This window comes from Alligator sinensis, unplaced genomic scaffold (genome assembly GCF_000455745.1).
Source record: "Alligator sinensis unplaced genomic scaffold, ASM45574v1 scaffold227_1, whole genome shotgun sequence".
NCBI classification, from domain to species: Eukaryota; Metazoa; Chordata; order Crocodylia; family Alligatoridae; genus Alligator; species Alligator sinensis.
The window spans coordinates 2,346,047-2,364,409 of record NW_005841966.1 but is presented as its reverse complement, the minus strand read 5'-3'; the positions used below and the strand labels follow the sequence as shown (position 1 = coordinate 2,364,409).

Genomic DNA, 18,363 nt, shown 5'->3' with positions numbered 1-18,363 from the left:
AACCCGTGCTGGTTTCCCCTCAGCATAATTTGTCCTGCCGGGCTCTCGCAAATGTGAGCCTTGATAATTTTTTCAAAGACTTTGCCTAGGAGGGAGGTGAGACTGACTGGCCTATAGTTGCTTGGGTCCTCCTTCCTCCCCTTGAAAATGGGGACCACATTGGCCCTTTTCCAGTCCTCCGGGACCTGGCCCGTGCACCACGAGTGTTCAAATATTCCCGCCATTGGCTGCGCAGTGACGTCAGCCAGTGCCTTCAGTACCCTCAGATGGAGTTCATCCGAGCCTGCCGACTTAAACGCATCCAGTTCCTCAAAGTGCCTCTGCACCATCTCAGGGTCTACACTTGGTAGAATGGCATCCTGCTGCTGCCTCTCTACAACCCCAGTAAGAGACTTGTCTTGCCCCTCGCTTAGGAACACGGAGGCAAAGAACTCATTGAGAAGTTCAGCCTTGTCCCCCCTGTCCGTCACCAATTGCTTCTGCCCATTTAGCAGGGGTCCTATTCCACCCTGGGCCTTCCTTTTACTCCCTATATATCTAAAGAACAATTTTTTTTTATCCTTAACTTGGGATGCCATCCTCAGCTCCATGGTAGCTTTGGCCTGTCTAACTGCCTCCCTACAAGTGGAAGCAGAGGAAGTATACTCCTCTTTAGTAATCTCCCCCGTTTCCACTTCTTATATGCCCCCCTTTTAGCCCGTAGACTGCTCTGGATTTCTCTGGTCAGCCAAGGAAGCCTCTTGGCCCCTTTCCCCCTTTTTCGCCCCACATCGGGATCGTCTCCCTCTGTGCACGAAGTATCATTTCCTTAAGGCACAGCCACTCTTCCTGGGCTCCCAACTCTTCAAAACTCTTGCTCTGCAGTGTGTCCTTGACTAAGTGCCCGAGTTCATTTAAATCAGCTTTCCTAAAGTCTAGCACTTTCACCCTACTAGTTACCTTACCCAATCAACATCTTATGGCGAATTCTATTATTTGGTGATCACTGTCCCCCAGGTGACCACCGATCTGTAGGTCTCCTACCATGTCATCCCCCGTTGCCAATAGAGCATCAGATCTGCGATAGCCAAGCAGTGGAAGTCAAGCAGTGTCTAGATGCTTTATTTTACTCTCTCAGCCCTACATGCACAGGACCAAGAAGGACTTGAAAGGCCGGGGGTGGGAGGAAGATGTATGAAGCATGCTTTCTCCACAAAACCTGGGATAAGACCATCTAGAATCAACTTTAGGTTTCTCCCCCCAAGACAACTTCTCTGGTGGCAATAAGGAAGGCCAACTTATAGGGAACTCTTGCTCCTGGAGATTCTATATCCCAGGAGTGGAGGTTAATTCCACTGGATTAACACAGGGAAAACCTGAACCTGGCCTTGTGTTCCCTTCTGGTCTGTGAAGCAAATCAATCTGCAATGACTGGAATACTTCCCCCACCAGGGCACTTAACATTCCCATCCCTGACAAGTATAGCCCATTCACTTGAGGGGGACAGCTTAACTGAGAGAAGTTCAGTGGATAGAGGCCAAACTCAAAACACTGGAATCTCAATCAGCTGGATTAGAGATGGCACAGACCATGGGAGCCTTAGGATCTCACCAAAAAGACAAAAAATGGAGATGAAAAAAGAAAAAATTAAAGTGAAAAAATAAGGGAGGGAAAAAGGAACAAATCTTTTTCTTAACAGTCAGCAGATCAGTCTTATGCAAGAAAACAAAACAGTGAAGCATGCAGCCATTTATAACCTCAGCACTTTGCACACAAAGTAGGACATAGGCACGTTGGAAAGTTACTGCTAGGATAAGTCTCTAAGCTCAAGTGCCCGAGTTGCATGCATTCAGTGAGATGTGGACCCATTATGTCCAATCACAATGTAAGAAAAATCTTACTGCAATACTCGGAGAAAAGGAAAAAAAAGCAAACCATCAGCTAAACAAGAAACCTGTTTTGTTACTTTCTGGTCCACGTTAGGCAAGAGGTTAGATTTGATAATCATACTGGTCTCTTCTGCTTGAACAATTTTGGCAACATCAGACATTCTAGCTCCACATAGTATTCCTCCATGCTCTAGTTCTGAATGAAAATAAACCTCACGTTAAACCAAGAAGTCATTGAAGTCTAGGTGGATTATAGCACTGGGATTGGTGAAAGCAATAGATACACAACAGGACTTAAGATAACTAGGTTTTGCCTTTCGCCAAAGATGGAACCACCATTCAGGATGGGGACACACGCAATTAATCATTGCATGTGGTAATTTATGTGGTATTTATTTAGATTTTAAAAATAGAAGAGAAGCAGCAACAATTGAAAATTTGATTTTAATTTCACAAATAAAAGTCACTGACATCTCATGCTGCACTGTTATAAGAACACAGCTTCTGTGGACCAGATGGAGGAGAATTAAGAAGGGTCAAGAAATGGAGGAATGAAGATGAATGAGTGAATACTTGTCTTCATTACACTGAAGTTAATTCACATTCTTATAGAATCTTTCATTCAAGAGATTAAGTGTTAAAAGTTCAAATGCACTGAAATCAAATCACCCTCAAACCAGAACAGTAAGAACCATCTCCAGCTAATCAACTTCTATTAGTAGCCTTCCGTTCGAGTTGATAGCCTACAGAAATGAGCATCTCAAAGCAAAATATTTCATTCAGATACATCTCTGACATCGAGAAAGAAAAAAAAGCAGCAGGTGAGAGAAGTCAAGTAGAAACAGGAGGACACATACAGCATATCTAACTTCATTATAGGTATTTGTAGGTCCCATCTATTTGTAGTCAAATGATTATGCTAAAAGGAGTGGTTATCTTCACTGTAAAAAGTGACTGAACAAGAATGCAGCTTATTTTATGGAAATTACAGAACCAAGCAGGAACATGCCACCTGTTTCAAGGGCCTAGTCACAAGACTAGCTACACAGATCATTTCCAAGAAAAATGAAGCCAGGTGCTACTTAAACAGGGAAACTGGACTCTTAACACAGCTCACATGTGGAAGGACATTTTATTGATAGCATGCAACTGAACTACTGAACATTTCTTCATATGGCAAGACAATCCCATCTGTTGAGAAATGTCAGACTTGGACGGGACTTACATACTTGTTATATACTAGAGAAAGATCTTCCTATGTTAGCAAGGGGAGGGAAAAAAAAAAAAAGACCATTCACATGTTCAATCACAAATGGAGTAGGTCTGCAGAGTTAACCGTTCTGTTAGTTTATTCCCCGACTTCTGAAGGTCAGTGTTTCAAAAATACAACTTAAGAGCCACATGTGATACAACTCAGGATAGAGAGAGACAACTGTATCAACATTAATTAAATGATAGTTACAGCTGAAGCATACTAGACCAAAAGCATCTTTTCCCCATTTAAAGCAGGAAAAAAAATTAGGCTTCCCCCCTCACCTAGATTACTGCATGTTATGGGACATCAAGACAGCAAAATAGCTTTAGGTATAGCTCTGTACAAAGGATGGAGACAACATTTGCGTTAAGGAGATATTTAGTGCTTCCACAAAAACAAAGTTGCTCTGGGTAAATAAATGCAACACCAGCCCCTCAAACTTTAAGTGAAGTGTTTAAATGAAGTGTTTTTATAATAGTCAAAAGGAGTTTAACCTTTTAGTTAAACAGACCGGATTGCAAAAATCCAAGTAAACTTCTTGGGCTTGAAGCGTTTGATTTCACCATTCCCAATAATGGAACCGTCACGAAGAGACTCTTAGAAATTTCAGAGCCATTTTGATAACAAGATCCCCATCTTGTGGTAGGATGTTTCATTGTGAGACTCAGTTGCACATCTCCACAAAAGGGTTGGTTATATTCACTGACACTTATCTTGCTAACTCACAGAAAAAACAAAAAATGTTATCAGATGATATTTTCAAAATAGCAGAGCCTGCCAGTATATTTATGATAAATGCCAATTTGCAGTGGACTCAACTCAGCCCACCTTCTACGAAGTCATTTTCAAATACTATCAACCCTTGTACATGTGCTCATTTCTACCTATCTACCTTTCAAAAATTGCCAAATATAGCTGCTAGTTTTAGTGACAGAGTGAAAGGACTGATCCACTTAGTTGGCACCGATATGCTTTAACTGGACTTGTTTCCAAGTTTTAGAACTATCAGATGAGGAATTAAAGTCCCTTTGCTGGTAGGAAAGATTAACTGAACAGTGCTTTCAGTTTACAAGAAAAAGGATAACCCCACAATTACCTCAGAAATGTTAATTAATTCTTGTTCCAAATCAAATACAGAAAAAGTTTAGAACATAAAATAAGGGAGTGTTTAAAATAGAGAAGCAAACAGTTCATGGAAATCAACAAGTCCAAATCTGCAACTAAAAACAAAAAGTTGGATCAAGTTTGACAGAAACCTTATGCAGAATTTAAGTTTCCATTTTCCTGATTTGAGCCAGAAACAAACATAAAGGCAAAACTGCTACAAGAAAAGCTATTCACAATATATCTAGAAATTTGTGGTGCTTATCCAAGACACTTCTGAAGTTCACCCACCGAAATACTGGGTAGAGTTGTTCTGTTCATACCAAAAATTCAAATGCATCATGAATTACCAAATATTTATGGCAACCCTCAGAAATGGTCAAGGATTATGCATGCCACGCAGTAAGCTAACTAACCAGATAAAACAAAATGTAGAAATTCTACATCTATCAAGTGTATCCATCACCTCTGCAGGAAGCATTCAAAATCAGATAGCAACAACACTTGTTTGATAAGCACTAACCAATACCCCAAACCTTCCTCTTGCAAGTTGTATCATATGTAGCAATAGTGTGAATTTTATTAGCCAAATGGCATTTCCCAGTTAGCACAGATACTAAATCAACTTTAACTTGCTTTGATTTTAAAACAATTAGGCAGATTTGGTTATTTAGTTTTTGGCACTCACAGTTCTACAGGAAAATCCAAATTCCAGACCCTCAGCTAGGCTTTCTGTAGGCTTGATAAAGTTTGACCCAGTGGATTAATACAGTCTTAAATGTAGATTTTAAAAACGTACAAAAACCTTCCATGTTTATAGGGACCACAGTATTTCGGAAGTGGAAGACTAAAGTTAAATTCCATAGTTCATCCCATCTAGCCTATTCCCCAAAAAGGAACATTGGGAAAATGTGAACAAACAAGTCAGTTGATAGTAAAACAGCCTTTTATTTGTTAATATCACATAAGAAAATTTAAGCAAGTTACACTATCTTTAAAAACACAACTAACACATTTAACATGAACCCCTGCTCCTCCCCCCCTTCTTGGTTAAGAATCTAAGTAAAGAAAAAAAGTACCAATAAAAAAGTTTTGCTGCATCCTTCATCCTCTGAGTGCTTACGTGATCATTAGGCCATATTCCTTTTTCAAACAAAGTTTTTCTATAAAAGTTTATTAACTTGATTGCGTAGTAAAAACACAAAAAAGAATCTTCAGTACAAAAGAGTTCGTAGCATTGAAAATGCTTCCCCTCCCCAACAGCACCTAATATAAAAGAGGTCAACAGCAGATGGCTAGTCTAAGTGGTGTAATCTAAAAAAAACAAACCCCCAAACACAGTGGTATATTTCCCTTCTAACAAAGATAAAAAGAAAGCTTGACCTAAAAATGAGGAGTCATTTTCAAAACAGTACAGAGTTCAGTGTCAGCAATTCACATCTTGCAAGAAAGTTATGGATATGGTTTCTTTTACAAAACTTCCTTTGCAGTGACAAAGGAAATTAAGGCCAGACTCGCAGCTTAAAAATTCACAAAGGAAATACAAAAATATGTTGTGCTTCTGAGAAGACTGCTCTGTAGGCAAGGGTTACCATCACTTGAGGAAGCTGGTTGGTTGACTGGAGGAGTTACATAATGGCACAGCTTCTGTTGCCTGCCCTAGGATCTCCCTGTTATGAAAAGAAGGAGAATTAGCTCTGAAAACCTCTAGACTGAAAAGCTTCACAATGTAAAAGCTACAGAAAATGTATAACTTTACATGTTGCGTACATTTGGTACAGTTTAAATGAAATCTACCAAACAGCTTTAACTTGGAGTCTTAGAGGAATATTATGTAGCCTGTTTTGGAAGAGGTAGTAAAAGAAGGGTAACCACCAAAGCAAAAGTTTAAAAGAAACTTTCCAGAGAGTAATGCTGAAAAATCCTTTAAGTTACATAAATGGCAAGATTTATAGGATGTGCAAGATACTAGAGGGGGTTTTTGTGGGGTTGGTTTTTTTGTTTGTTTGTTTTGTTTGGGGGGGGGGGTTGTAAGTGAAGTCAGCATGCCTATTTACTCAATTCTAAGATGAGGTGTGCCCCCTCCCCCAGTTCAGCCATGGTGGCAGTGCAGGAGGTGCGACTGTGGGATCATGCATTAGATCCCAATCCCAGGCTCCCCCTGTACTGGCAAGAAGCAAGCTCCCATAGCTGGGAACTCCCTCACTTGAAGGACTCCCAATTGCAGGGATGCCCCATGCACCCCTGGAGCTGTGGGACCAAAGCTGCCATTATCCCACAGCCCCAGGGATTTCATGCACACCCAAGGCAGTTGTACCACCTGGCTACCAGGACCCAGCTGGGTCCCAGCACCCCATGTCCACAGCTGAAGGACTCTGGGTCCTCGTGCTGCCAGGACCCAGAGCCCAGCAGTTGCTGGGCTAAGTCCCACTGTTCTGGGACTGGCAGGGGCATGGTGCACCCATCCAGTTATAAAGGTAGCACACATTTTCAAGGTCTAACTTTATAGCTGGTTGGAGCATTTTATGACATGATCGCTACTTTGCGCATGTAGCTGGTCTGACAGTAACTGCACAATTAACTACACTAATGTGTAGAGGGGGCCTAAAGTAAATAAGCCTTTTGGCTTTAACTAATATCATGCACAGTTTGTATTCTATAAAAGTAAGTACAACAGTGCTGCTTAAAAAGTGTGTTTATGGAGTAGCTGTGCTAAAACCTTCAGCAGTTGCAAAAGAGACAAAATGCATAAATCCTGGATGAACTAAGTCTATGAGTACCTACAGGTATGTTTACTTCAAAGTCAGTATTTTCAAACTTGCCTCATTTCCACGTGCTCATGGACAGCAGGGTCTGACAATAAGGGGGAGGTGGGGGCAGAGGGACTACCTATCTTCCCAGATTTATTTTCCCTGCTGTAGCAGTGGGAGAGAGGAAATTAAACACAAACCTTCAATAATTTTTATACATGATTTATAATTATTTTCCATAAACAGAATCTAACTATCAAGGGGTCATCATCTTATTCAAGTATGGTACTTTCCCTGTGGCAGCAGTGGGAGGGATGAATTTGAAAAGGACTCTCCACTACCTAGATTCTAGATATGGAAAATTAAAATAAAATGTGTAAATTTTCTAATGTCTAAAAATCCAACAATTAGGGGGGTCATCTTAAATTCAGGGTCGTCTTAGATTCAGGTAAAATACAGTAGTTATGACATTTTTCTTAAAAATATGAATTGGTTAAAGGGGTTGACAATCAAATGAACTATGTAGTCCCAGGAGCTGAACAGTAGCTGGAAGCACTTAAACCACAATTTAAATATATTAACGCCTAATTATAAGACTTCACAGAATGTAAACTAAGCCCAGCAACTGGAATTATTTCCCACGGAAGCCAGAGCTTTTTTCTGCCCCCATTGTATGTGTGCTTGCACGCCCACACAACACAAATAAACTAGTATCCTGTATTACCTTGCCTCAATATACACCAGAAACTTAAGTCATAGCTGATGTGGGAAAGAAAGAGTATTTTTATAGAACACAAGGTAGAGCGTTGTGCTGAGCCACTCTGTACTAGTCATATCTGTAGAGCAAGAGTGGCCAGTTTGGAGTATCAGCCTTTTGGCTAAGATCAAGCGTATATTTCAATTGTAAGTCTACTTTCTTCCAAATGTACTATAAAAACTGTATTCTATTTACATGCAGAGTTTACCTGCAATTGAAATCCCTATAGTACAGACTTCTGTACTTGCAGTATTTTTGTTGCATGCACAAAAATAAAGTCAAAACTTTTTTTTTTTTTTTGGGGGGGGGGGGGGGGGGTGACGTTATATTAATACTTCTAGTGCATTCTGCCTCTTGGGCCATTTCCTTGGTTATCCAATTCTCCCACGGGATTATAAAGTATAACAGCAGTTCAAGGTTTTTATTTCTTATGACTGGGGGAGAGGGGCAGAGCTCCCCTCCTGCTTAAAGTTGAACTTGAAAACGTGTCAGGTTCAACTTAGTTTCCCAAAATTAAATGGGTACATGCTTAGGATTTCATCTTATAAAATTAAAACAATTTAAACAAGTTACCTGCTGGTGGAAAAGATCCTCCTCTTCAACAGGCTCAACTCCTTCTTCAGCTTCCTCTTCTTCACCTTCACGTAAAATTGTTTTGAAGACAGTGCTTCTCTGAGCAACTTCCTGCAATAAAATTAGCTAAATTAATTGTTGTGAAATCTAATTTCATTAAGTCTAGAGACACTGTGCACTTAGTTCAGGTATCTTTTTTATTCCTACTTGAAAAAAATGGGAATACAACACAAGTTGCCTTTTCAGAGGGCTTTCCTATGGAATTCTTTTAGTCAATTAGGTCCCATCAAAATCTGATGATAACTTTAAAATTTTTAACTCCCTTGATGCATTTCCTGTTTTAAGTACTTCTGGTACCCACTTCTTAGGTACCAGAACTGTTCCTCAAATTAGATGCATTTATTTAAAACCCTGGTGTCTTGCACCCTACTTGAACAGATGAATGGTCAACAGAAGAAACTTTATTCAGCTGCACAAGATCTTAAGCATCAGAGCTAAGCTTTAGAATTCATTTTTCTGAAAATATATGGGGTAGGAAAGTTTGTATAAGTAAAGACATTGGCTTGGGACATTACCGTGAAACATAAGACCATCATGACAAGGAAGTTGGTCTTAAGATTACTCTCAGACCCACACAATTCTACCTCACTTATTTGCAGTAAACTACTGTTTCTTCACCTAAAGTCAGTCCAATGAGCAAATCAGAATGGGTTTAGCTATGTCTAAAAGTACTTTACCTCTCCCTGAGAGTTTTTCAATATAACTTTCACATCTTCGCCAGTTCCCCAAGAATTCTGGTTCTTCCAGATGAGGTCAGAAGGGGGGCTGGCAGCTACCCCAGCATTTGCAGCCCAGATCTAGAGAAAGTAAGTCAGAATCCAACCTTAATGGAAAAAAGTTTTATACAATATGTTTGCATTTATGGTTACAGTATGAGCAAATGGATTAGGTGCAATAACCCAATGAACTGCTGCTCTTAAGAAGGAGTCTTATAAAACACTGACTCTATACTTTTAAGGGATACACCTGCATTTACCTCTACATACTAGATGGTTCAAAATGGGACTGCCACCTTTGTGAATACAGGGTCAAAACTGAAAATGCACAAAACATCTGTAGCTATGACTCACTGTTCAAGAGGTTAAGCAGAAGCCAATCATCTTGGCCAAAAACTAATGCCCTTAAAGCCAGTACAAATGCTTTAGTCTTATTTTCAGATCATTTAATAAAATGACAAGACTGAAAACTCCACTGAATTTTCACATCTCTTCCTTCAAAACAACTGTTTCACAGCTAAAAATATGAGTTTGGTTCACTTACTGTAACAGTCTGGCCTGCCTTTAATACATATCTTGAGGTATATTTGTAAGTGGCAGAAGTATCTCCTATTTTCCTGATCATCTCCCAGCCTCCCAGTGGTTGATCCTAATACAAAAAAAAAAGGGGGGGGGGGGGGGGGGGAGAGAGAAAGATTAAATTTCTATCAACTACATATAATCTTCTGCAAAGCAAACAGAACACATCCTCAAGCCATCCAACCACTGAACTAGCTGTGGGAAGTTTCCTGTAGTAATATTTGTTATCACTTCGTTCTCATAGTTACCTAGATTGCTTCTGAATTTAACCATAGCAAATTGCCCCATGTCAGTATTGAAAATTACGTAGGTTGGCAAAGATTTTGTTTTTGGTGTCATTGGCCATTTAAACCAATACTTCTTTACAACTAGATTTCAGTATTATGCATCTCATGAAGCAATTATAAACATTTTTTTATGGAGTCAAGTTTTGCATACAAACATGCTTGATTTCCTGGAAAACCAGAATTCTCATCTGTCAGTTCTGTAAGACATATACCTTTTCATGACAACGGTATGTTTGTGTCATAACAGCATTTGCCATGGTTGATTTAACACTGCTTTTCATAAGCAAAAGCTAATGGAAACTGACAACACATTTATAGTCTCTGTAGAATAGCCGTTTCCCAAAACTGTATGCAGAATTTAAGCTTTTGTTTTTAAAGATCTTATTCTTCTGCCATTTCCCAAACAGCAAATCAGCCTACCTTCAGAAGTATGGAGACCAGCTGAAACATGGCCATCCTATTATCTCATGCAAGTCAGAGCTGGCTGATCCATATCAAGTTATGAACTTCATTTTGAATTGTAAATAAAACAGGTCACTACTTGTATGAGGGTAGAAGCTTATTGCACTGTCTCCTCGACAATCTTTCCTGAAATGGTGTCCAAAATCACCTCACTATAATGGAGAACTGTTACCACTTTAAATAACTCATATACTTACCCCTCACCCCCAAATGCAACAGTTAGTTTAATACACAGGGGTCTAGATGAGGGGGGCTAACTTACAAAGCTGAAACTCCAAAAAATCAGTCTAGCATCCCATACCCAAAGAAGTCTGAGCCTTGAGTCTAGCCTAAGTCTAGTAGCAGCTACAAAAAAAAACCTAGAGGGAGAGATTCTGGACTCCCTAGCACACTCTGAGCTAAACCTAAAAAGATATTCAAAGCCGTTCAGGAAACATGCAACGTGTTATTTTTAAGACTTCACAAAGCCCATGCCTTTGCTTCCACTAGCACATGTTCCTGAAGACAAATTGTAAAGCCAGTCTACTCCCAGTAAGCATGTCCCTAAGCTACTGGGAAAATCTGAGGTAGCCAGCACCTAGGGCACTGGTCCTCAACCTTTTCAGAGTCAAGGCACCAAGCCACCACTTGACAATCCTGGCTGAGAACTACTATTGGTGCTGCCTGAGCTTACCCGAGCACTTCCCAGCTGGGTTCTGCTGCTGAGAAGGGCTGTGCCATGTGGACATGCTCCTCCTGTATTAGGGCTCTGATCAGCCTAAAGCAGACAGGAGCTGCCTTGTGCTGAGCAGCTCTTGCTGGTCCAGTACCCCCAATGCTCTCCCCCCTCTACAGATAAAGAAGCAGATAGGGCAGTTCCACTCCCAGTACTGTCCCCCACACTCTTCCATCCTCCCCCATAGGAGGAGCATGGTGGGGGTGAGGAAGATTTCTCCCCAGCACCACCTGGGGTGACGAGGAACAATGGTCATAAGCTGATGGAGAACAGGTTTAGGTTGGAGATCAGAAGGCAATATTTTAGAGTTAGGGTGGCCAAAAACTGGAACCAACTTCCCAGGGAGCTGATCCTCACCCCTACCTTGAGCAAATTCAAGAGGAGGTTGGACGATCACCTGTCTGGGGTCTTGTGAATCCAGCATTCATTCCTGCCTGTGGCAGGAGGTCAGGCTAGATGATCTGTTCAGGTCCCTCCTGACCCTAGCTACTGTGAAACTATGAAGATAGCTGATCTAAGCTGACATTCTCTAATACAGGGAGGGCGGGGGCAGAACATGCAGAGAGCAGTTTTACCTGCTACCACAACACCCAATTGAAAAGAACTGACGTAGGGCAATTGAGCCACCACATCCCGTTGCCATGAAGGGATAAGAAAAGTTTGAGCCCAGGAAGAATGCTAGGGAACCCTGGGGGTAAAAAGACAATGTATTCATCTACTTGGACCACAAGGAGTATTTAAATAGCACAGGGATCCGGCTTGGTAAGATCAAACACACAACCAGGTGACTGACCTGCGATGGCAGCTCTATCAGGGTGGCAGCTTACTACGCAGATGACGAAATGACACACCCAACGTGTGCTTTGGCCTAGGTCAACAGGACCCTGATATCACTTCGGGCCTCTACGAGCTACAGTAATATTAATAAATACAAAGTTGTCTTAAATAACCATAAACAGTCAGTAGCAGCTGCTACATATGACACCAGGAAGAAAAACAACCCCAAACGAGAGTACTGGTTACGGAGTGTAATTTGGGATCATTATTTTAGTTCCTAACAGTAGAGCTATCTAGTTTTACCAATGTGTGTGCACAGTGACACAATATATAAGCCTGAAAGCCACACATGCAGCCATGAGCGTCTCCTCCCGATCAGCGTATCAGAACAAGTTAGATTTACAAACCTGCTCTGAAGTATTTTTCAAGCGGATAAATTTGCCATCAACATCTATCTCCTCAATACAAACATTTCCAGTAGCAGATGCTGAATGGGAGATGCTGACACTACTGCTGGCTTCAGATTCTTCCACATCAACTCTCTTCCTCTTTCCTCTGGTTGTGCGTACACTACGACTTGATGATGCCCGAGAGACTGTCACTCGAGAAGAAGGACTGGGAGAAAGTTTCAGCCTGGATTTGAAGGGGAAAACAAACAAACAACCCCAAAACATAAGTTTCGTAATACAAGCTTTTTCTATACGTACATAGGATAGCATAGAAAAAGCAACAATAAGTTACCACTTCACAGATTTCATAGACATTAGGGCTGGAAGGGACCTCGGAAGATCATCGAGTCCAGCCCCCTGCCTGAAGGCAGGAAGTCAGCTGGGGTCATAGGATCCCAGCAAGATAAGCACCCAATTTTTTCTTAAAGGTGCTCAATGTAGGTGCTTGAACCACCTCTAATGGCAGGCTATTCCAGACCCTGGGGGCTCGGACAGTAAAGAAATTCTTCCTCATGTCCAGCCTGAAATGGTCTTGCAGTAGTTTATAACCATTCGACCTCGTCATCCCTTGGGGCACTCTGGTGAACAAACGTTCCCCTAGATACTGGTGGTCACCCCTGATAAACTTATAGGTGGCCATCAGATCACGCCTGAGCCTGTGTTTTTCCAGACTAAAGAGCCCCAGAGCTCTCAGCCTGTCGTCGTAAGGTCTGTTCTCCTGACCTCTGATCATGCGCGTGGCTCTTCTCTGGACTCTCTCAAGCTTCTCCACATCCTTTTTGAATTGTGGGGCCCAAAACTGGACGCAGTACTCCAGCTGCGGCCTCACCAAGGCCGAGTACAAGGGGAGAATGACGTCCCGGGATTTGCTTGAGAAGCATCTATGGATGCAAGCCAGTGTTTTGCTCGCTTTACTAGCTGCACCATCACATTGCAAGCTCATGTTCATCTTGTGGTCAATCATGACCCCCATCACAAGTACTTCTGTACTTGTGCTCAAGAAAACGTAGTTTGGCTTTAAGAAACAAAGGCTGCCATTGAAAAATGTCACAGCACGCTTCTCATTGTCCTATATTGCTCCAATGTCTTGGCCTGATATTTCAAGAATTTCATTACCACTTAACCCAGACCAACAAAACAGTATTCTTAATACTTCTTATTTATTTTACAACTGAACTCCTCCGCCACACGTTTTAATTATTCCAACACTAAAAACTCCTCCCTTTTTTATTGTTAAGGTTGCTGAAAAGAGCATGAGCCTTTGTGAGAGTGGCCTGCAGAATTGTTCATAATATACTAGGGGTGCACTGACAAATTTTTTTGGCTCAATACCGATGGCCGATTTTTAAGGAGCCATATCTGCCAATGCTGATCCAATTGCCAATATGCAGCCTGGCAGTTGGGAGAGTAGCATCTGTCTGGTAAGTCTGTTGTCGGGGAAGGAGCAGGGGGAGGGAAGGGGAGGGTAGATCATGGCCTCCACAGTGCGAGTGGGAGTGGGGCAAGGGCAGGGGGAAGTGCTGCCCAGCTGGGCTGGGGCAAAGGATGGAACTGGGGGGTGCAGCTCCTGCACTGCACACACCCTGGGAGAACATGGGGAGTAGTGTGCCGCCTGGTCTATATACAGGGCACGGATGGGCTGCTGCTGTGGGCTGGGGCTACACCCAGCTCTTCCCAGCAGCAGGGGTGGCCTGGGCAGAACTCAGGGTGGGCAGCTCTGGAGCAGGGCTATGGGAAGGGGGGGCACGCATGCACACGAGGGGCTGTAGCCACCCCAAAAATTCACTGTAGCCCCCCTCCCAGTGATACTGCTGCCTGCACCAAGCCCAGCCCCGCACCAAGAGCCCAGCGCAGCCCCAGCCCACAGCAGCAGCCCACCTCACCCTGGGCGCAGATCCAGGGGTGCATGCCACCCCACAGTGGCAGGAGCTGCCCGCCCTCCTCCCTGCGCCTTCCAGACAAGCTGCTCGCAGCTCCGTCCTGTGCCTTTCCCTAGCTAGGCAGCATCTGCCCCTGTCCCAGTCCCACTCCCCCCATTCCCCTTCCCCCACAAGCGACTTATCAGCTGGATGCTGCCGGGCTGTGCTCCTGGCCACCTGCGTGCTACACTATGGCTGCATGCATGCACAGAGGCATTTAGCTGTGACATTAAAATCGGCCACATCAGTCAAAAAAGGCCATATTGCCAATACTGTCAATTTTCCTTATATCTGTACCAATCTGATATGGGACTGATGTATTAGTGTACCTCTACAATATACCCACTTTGCTTTTTAAAAGGAAAAATGTTACAAGTTTTATGTCTTATGAAAAGTTGCACCTCACATAGGGCTATACTGACCTGGATTCCATTTTGGAAGCATATAGTGATCAAAGACTATAGTATCAGTACACAGAGTTTGATCTGATACTGACTGAATTACTAAATACATGTATCAAATAACTTGCGCCATGCCTTCTCCCTTGAACCTAACCTAAAGTCATCAGGGCAATTAATAAAATTGCCAGTGCTGAACCAAGACACACTAACTTTTTGAAGCATCACTTCTTGCCTCATGGGGAAGAACCACAAGCTCTTCAGACCTAGTTTGAAAGGAGTAAGATTTAAACTGTAGGTCCAGGTTGGCATTTCATGTAGGCCAGAGACTCAGCCTATGAAATGATAAGCATGATCTAGTTCAATGGTGCTCAACATTTGTGGGCCAGATAGGCAATGCGCAATTCATCCATGGGCCGGATCCCACCAGTGGTCCCAATCTGGCACCCAGAGTGATCACAGTGGGATGCCATGCAGCTGGGCAAAAGGTGTTAAGCAGCCCTGACCTGGCTCACAGGGGGAAGAAAATACGACTTGGCTCCAACCCAGCTGCAGGGAGTTTGGGGGTTGGGGTTTGGAAATTTGGCAACAGGGCAGTACTAATATTGCCACCACTGCCCTGCCGCCAAATTTCTTGAACCATGTAAGCCCCACAGACCAAAGGTTGAGCACCCCTGCTCTAGTTATTATGGTCATTAGTATAATATGCAAGTACAAAAACAAAACAAGAATATAAGCTACTTAATACTCCAATGCCTTTTTTTTTTTTTTTTTTTTTTTTAAATATAAAGCTCTAGTTTTTTAGTTTATGAAAGCTGGCTAGTAACACAGTAACCCCTTCGAAAGAATAACTACAACAAACCTCATAACTAAAGTCATCACAGAGCTGCATCTTGATGAGCCAGCCTGGAGGGAAAGGATATGGATTCCTGCCCCAAGAAAGCTGACCTATAGAGGTCAGAAATTTAAGTGGGGTGTGTCCACAGACATACAGATGCATTCAGAGTTTAACTTGGAAGCAAAGAACCTGAAGTGCTTAATAAAGTGCCCCAACAAGTCTCTTGAGAGCTAACTAGCTTAATAAAGCTCAAAGGGACACCGGTGTTCAATGATACATTGACTACATACCTCTCTTCTTCACCCTCCAGCAGTTTCCTGTATGCATTGATTTCCATGTCGAGGGCCAATTTAACATCCAGAAGTTGTTCATAATCATTCAGTTGTTGCTGCATCTGGTCTCTTATCTCTGCCATTTCTCTCTCTTTGTCAGTCAGCATCCTGCGATAGTTTTCTCTTTCCTTAGCCAGTGTGTCCTCCAGTTCTTGCATCCTATCCAGCCATGCTCTTGACTAAAAGTTGAAAAAACAAAACAGTGGCAACATAATTAAACTAAATTTCATAGATTCATAGATGTAGGGTTGGAAGGGACCTTGTAGATCTTCTAATCTGACCCCCTGCCCTGAGCAGGAGAGAAAACTGGGCTCAAATGACCCCAGCCAGGTAAACGTCGAGCCTCCTCTCCCCAGGATAGGAGCCAACACCATTTCCCTTGGAAGTTGGTTCCAGATCCTAGCTGCCCCGACTGTGAAGTAGTGCCTTCTAATGCCTAGTCTAAACCTACTCGCTAGCAACTTATGGCCGTTATTCCTTGTTACTCCGGGAGTCACTCAGGGGAAACAAGGTCTCTCCCAAACCCCACTGGTCCCCCCTAGTAAGTTTACAGACGGCCACCAGGTCCCCCCCTCAGCCTTCTCTTGTGAAGGCTAAACAGGTTAAGGTCCCATAGCCTCTCCTCATAGGGCCTGTCCTGCTGTCTCCGGATCATGCGAGTGGCCCTCCTTTGGACCCTCTCAATGCTGTCCACATCCCTCCTGAAGTGCGGCGCCTAGAATTGGACGCAGTACTCCAGCTGCAGCCTGACCAGTGTCGCATAGAGGGGGAGGATCACCTCCTTGGCCCTACCTGTGATACATCTGTGGATGCACAACAAGGTACAGTTAACCCTACTGACCATGTTCTTGCATTGTCAGCCCATGTTCATCTTGGTGTCAATAATGACTCCAAGATCTCTTTCTGCCATTGTGCTTTCGAGAAAGAAGTTCCCCAGCCTATAGGTATGCTGCTGGTTCCTACTGCCCAAGTGCAGCAACTAATTTCATAGTTGATATATCCTAATTGTTAAATCCTAGATGAGACTGAAAACGATTTTGTCTTCAGTGAACTCAAATTCACTAATCTTGTCTCCTTTTCTATACCATGCCTTCCACAACGATGCATTCAGTCCCGCTGAAGATTGTACCAGCTATGTTTATTGTACCTTGACAAGAAAGTGGTCAGAATCTGTTTCTGATTTCTGAAGTAGTGACATTAAATCATGACATCTCAAAAAGTACTTAAAAAGTACAGTTTGAGAGTTAGAATACATCTGACCCATACGTGCATGCAAATTCAAATGCACAATGTATTACTTGTTAAATAATAATTAAAAAAAGCTCAGAGATGTCAGGAGAACCAGGGTGTAGAGTACTAGGATTTTAAAATTATGCTTAGGATGCCAGGAACAGTTTTAACATTTTAAACCCCTCTGCTGTAATCCTAATATTCTATACAAGTATGACTTTAGTAGACTTCAATGGCTACCCTATAAAGGGAAGCCAGTGTGGTCTGTATGCTCCTTTTCCTCCCGATCTCATTAGCATGCACAAGTTTAGTCATTCAGGGACCCTAGTGCTGGCACAGCAGCCATTGAGATCATTAGACTTTCAGCTGTAAGCAAACAATGCAAGCAGTTATTTTTCTTGTTCCAGAGACAAAGCACCTAAGCGCAAGGTCCAAGATGGCAGTGGGGAGGGATTGGGAGGGTAACAGGGACAAGACCTCACACCCCACACACACACACACACACACACACACACACACACGACTTAATGAACTCCTTCCAGCATTTCCTCGGAATTCAAAATCAGCTCTGTTGTTATAAACAGTTGTGAGTTAAAAAAAAAAATTCTGGATAGTCTCACACTGAAACATTCAATATGATCTCCGTTCAATCCCTCCTGCTGCCAGCCTTACGCGCTGCCCGATTTCTGTTTTTTTTGGTCACTGCTGGCCATTAACAAGGGGGGAGGGGAAGGGGAAAATGGCAGACATTAAATACCCTAGGGGCTGGCCCATGTTAACAAAAACAGGCTTGGCAGCTATGGGAAGCAGCTCCATAGACTAGATGACCACCCACTGGCTGGTCACAGGAAAATACGGTATCCCATCTCATCCGAGTTTGAAATAATTTTGATCTATAGCAGGGCTGTCACAGGCAGTCCAGCAATACTAGATGCTTGAAGAGCACTATCATCTCATGCCTCCCTATTCTTTTATTTATTTATTTATATATATTCACAATGATCCTTTTTTTCTTTTTTGATGAGGAGAAGGGGACACAGTCTACTCTGAACAGTAATTAAAAGGAATTCCATGTTGGTATTTTCATGACTTCCATGTTATATCTGCTCTATTTACCAATACGAATAACCTAGAAACAATCTGTAGCTGAGAAGGACAGCAGAAACGCTCCATTTCTTTCCCCAAGATGTTTAAGAGAAACTTAAGAACAGAAGATATGTACCATCCTTTTATGCTCATTATGGATAACACAATAAGGAACAGTGTGCATGTGCACTGTACAAATATGGGGGGG

The 18,363-nt window shown here is 42.6% G+C and overlaps 1 protein-coding gene across 1 annotated transcript in view; it reads right to left on the bottom strand.

Moving 5' to 3' along the window:
- Positions 1-5,172: 5,172 nt before the first annotated feature.
- Positions 5,173-18,363, bottom strand: part of LMNB1 (lamin B1) — a gene marked incomplete at its 5' end in the record, with an annotated part of 41,908 nt that continues 28,717 nt past the window's right edge. Inside the window, 6 exons of the mRNA XM_006020731.3 lie at positions 5,173-5,897; positions 8,308-8,418; positions 9,045-9,164; positions 9,628-9,732; positions 12,311-12,536; positions 15,798-16,018. Of these exons, the coding sequence (XP_006020793.1) occupies positions 5,856-5,897; positions 8,308-8,418; positions 9,045-9,164; positions 9,628-9,732; positions 12,311-12,536; positions 15,798-16,018 (825 nt within the window). The remainder of the gene's footprint in view (positions 5,898-8,307; positions 8,419-9,044; positions 9,165-9,627; positions 9,733-12,310; positions 12,537-15,797; positions 16,019-18,363) is intronic.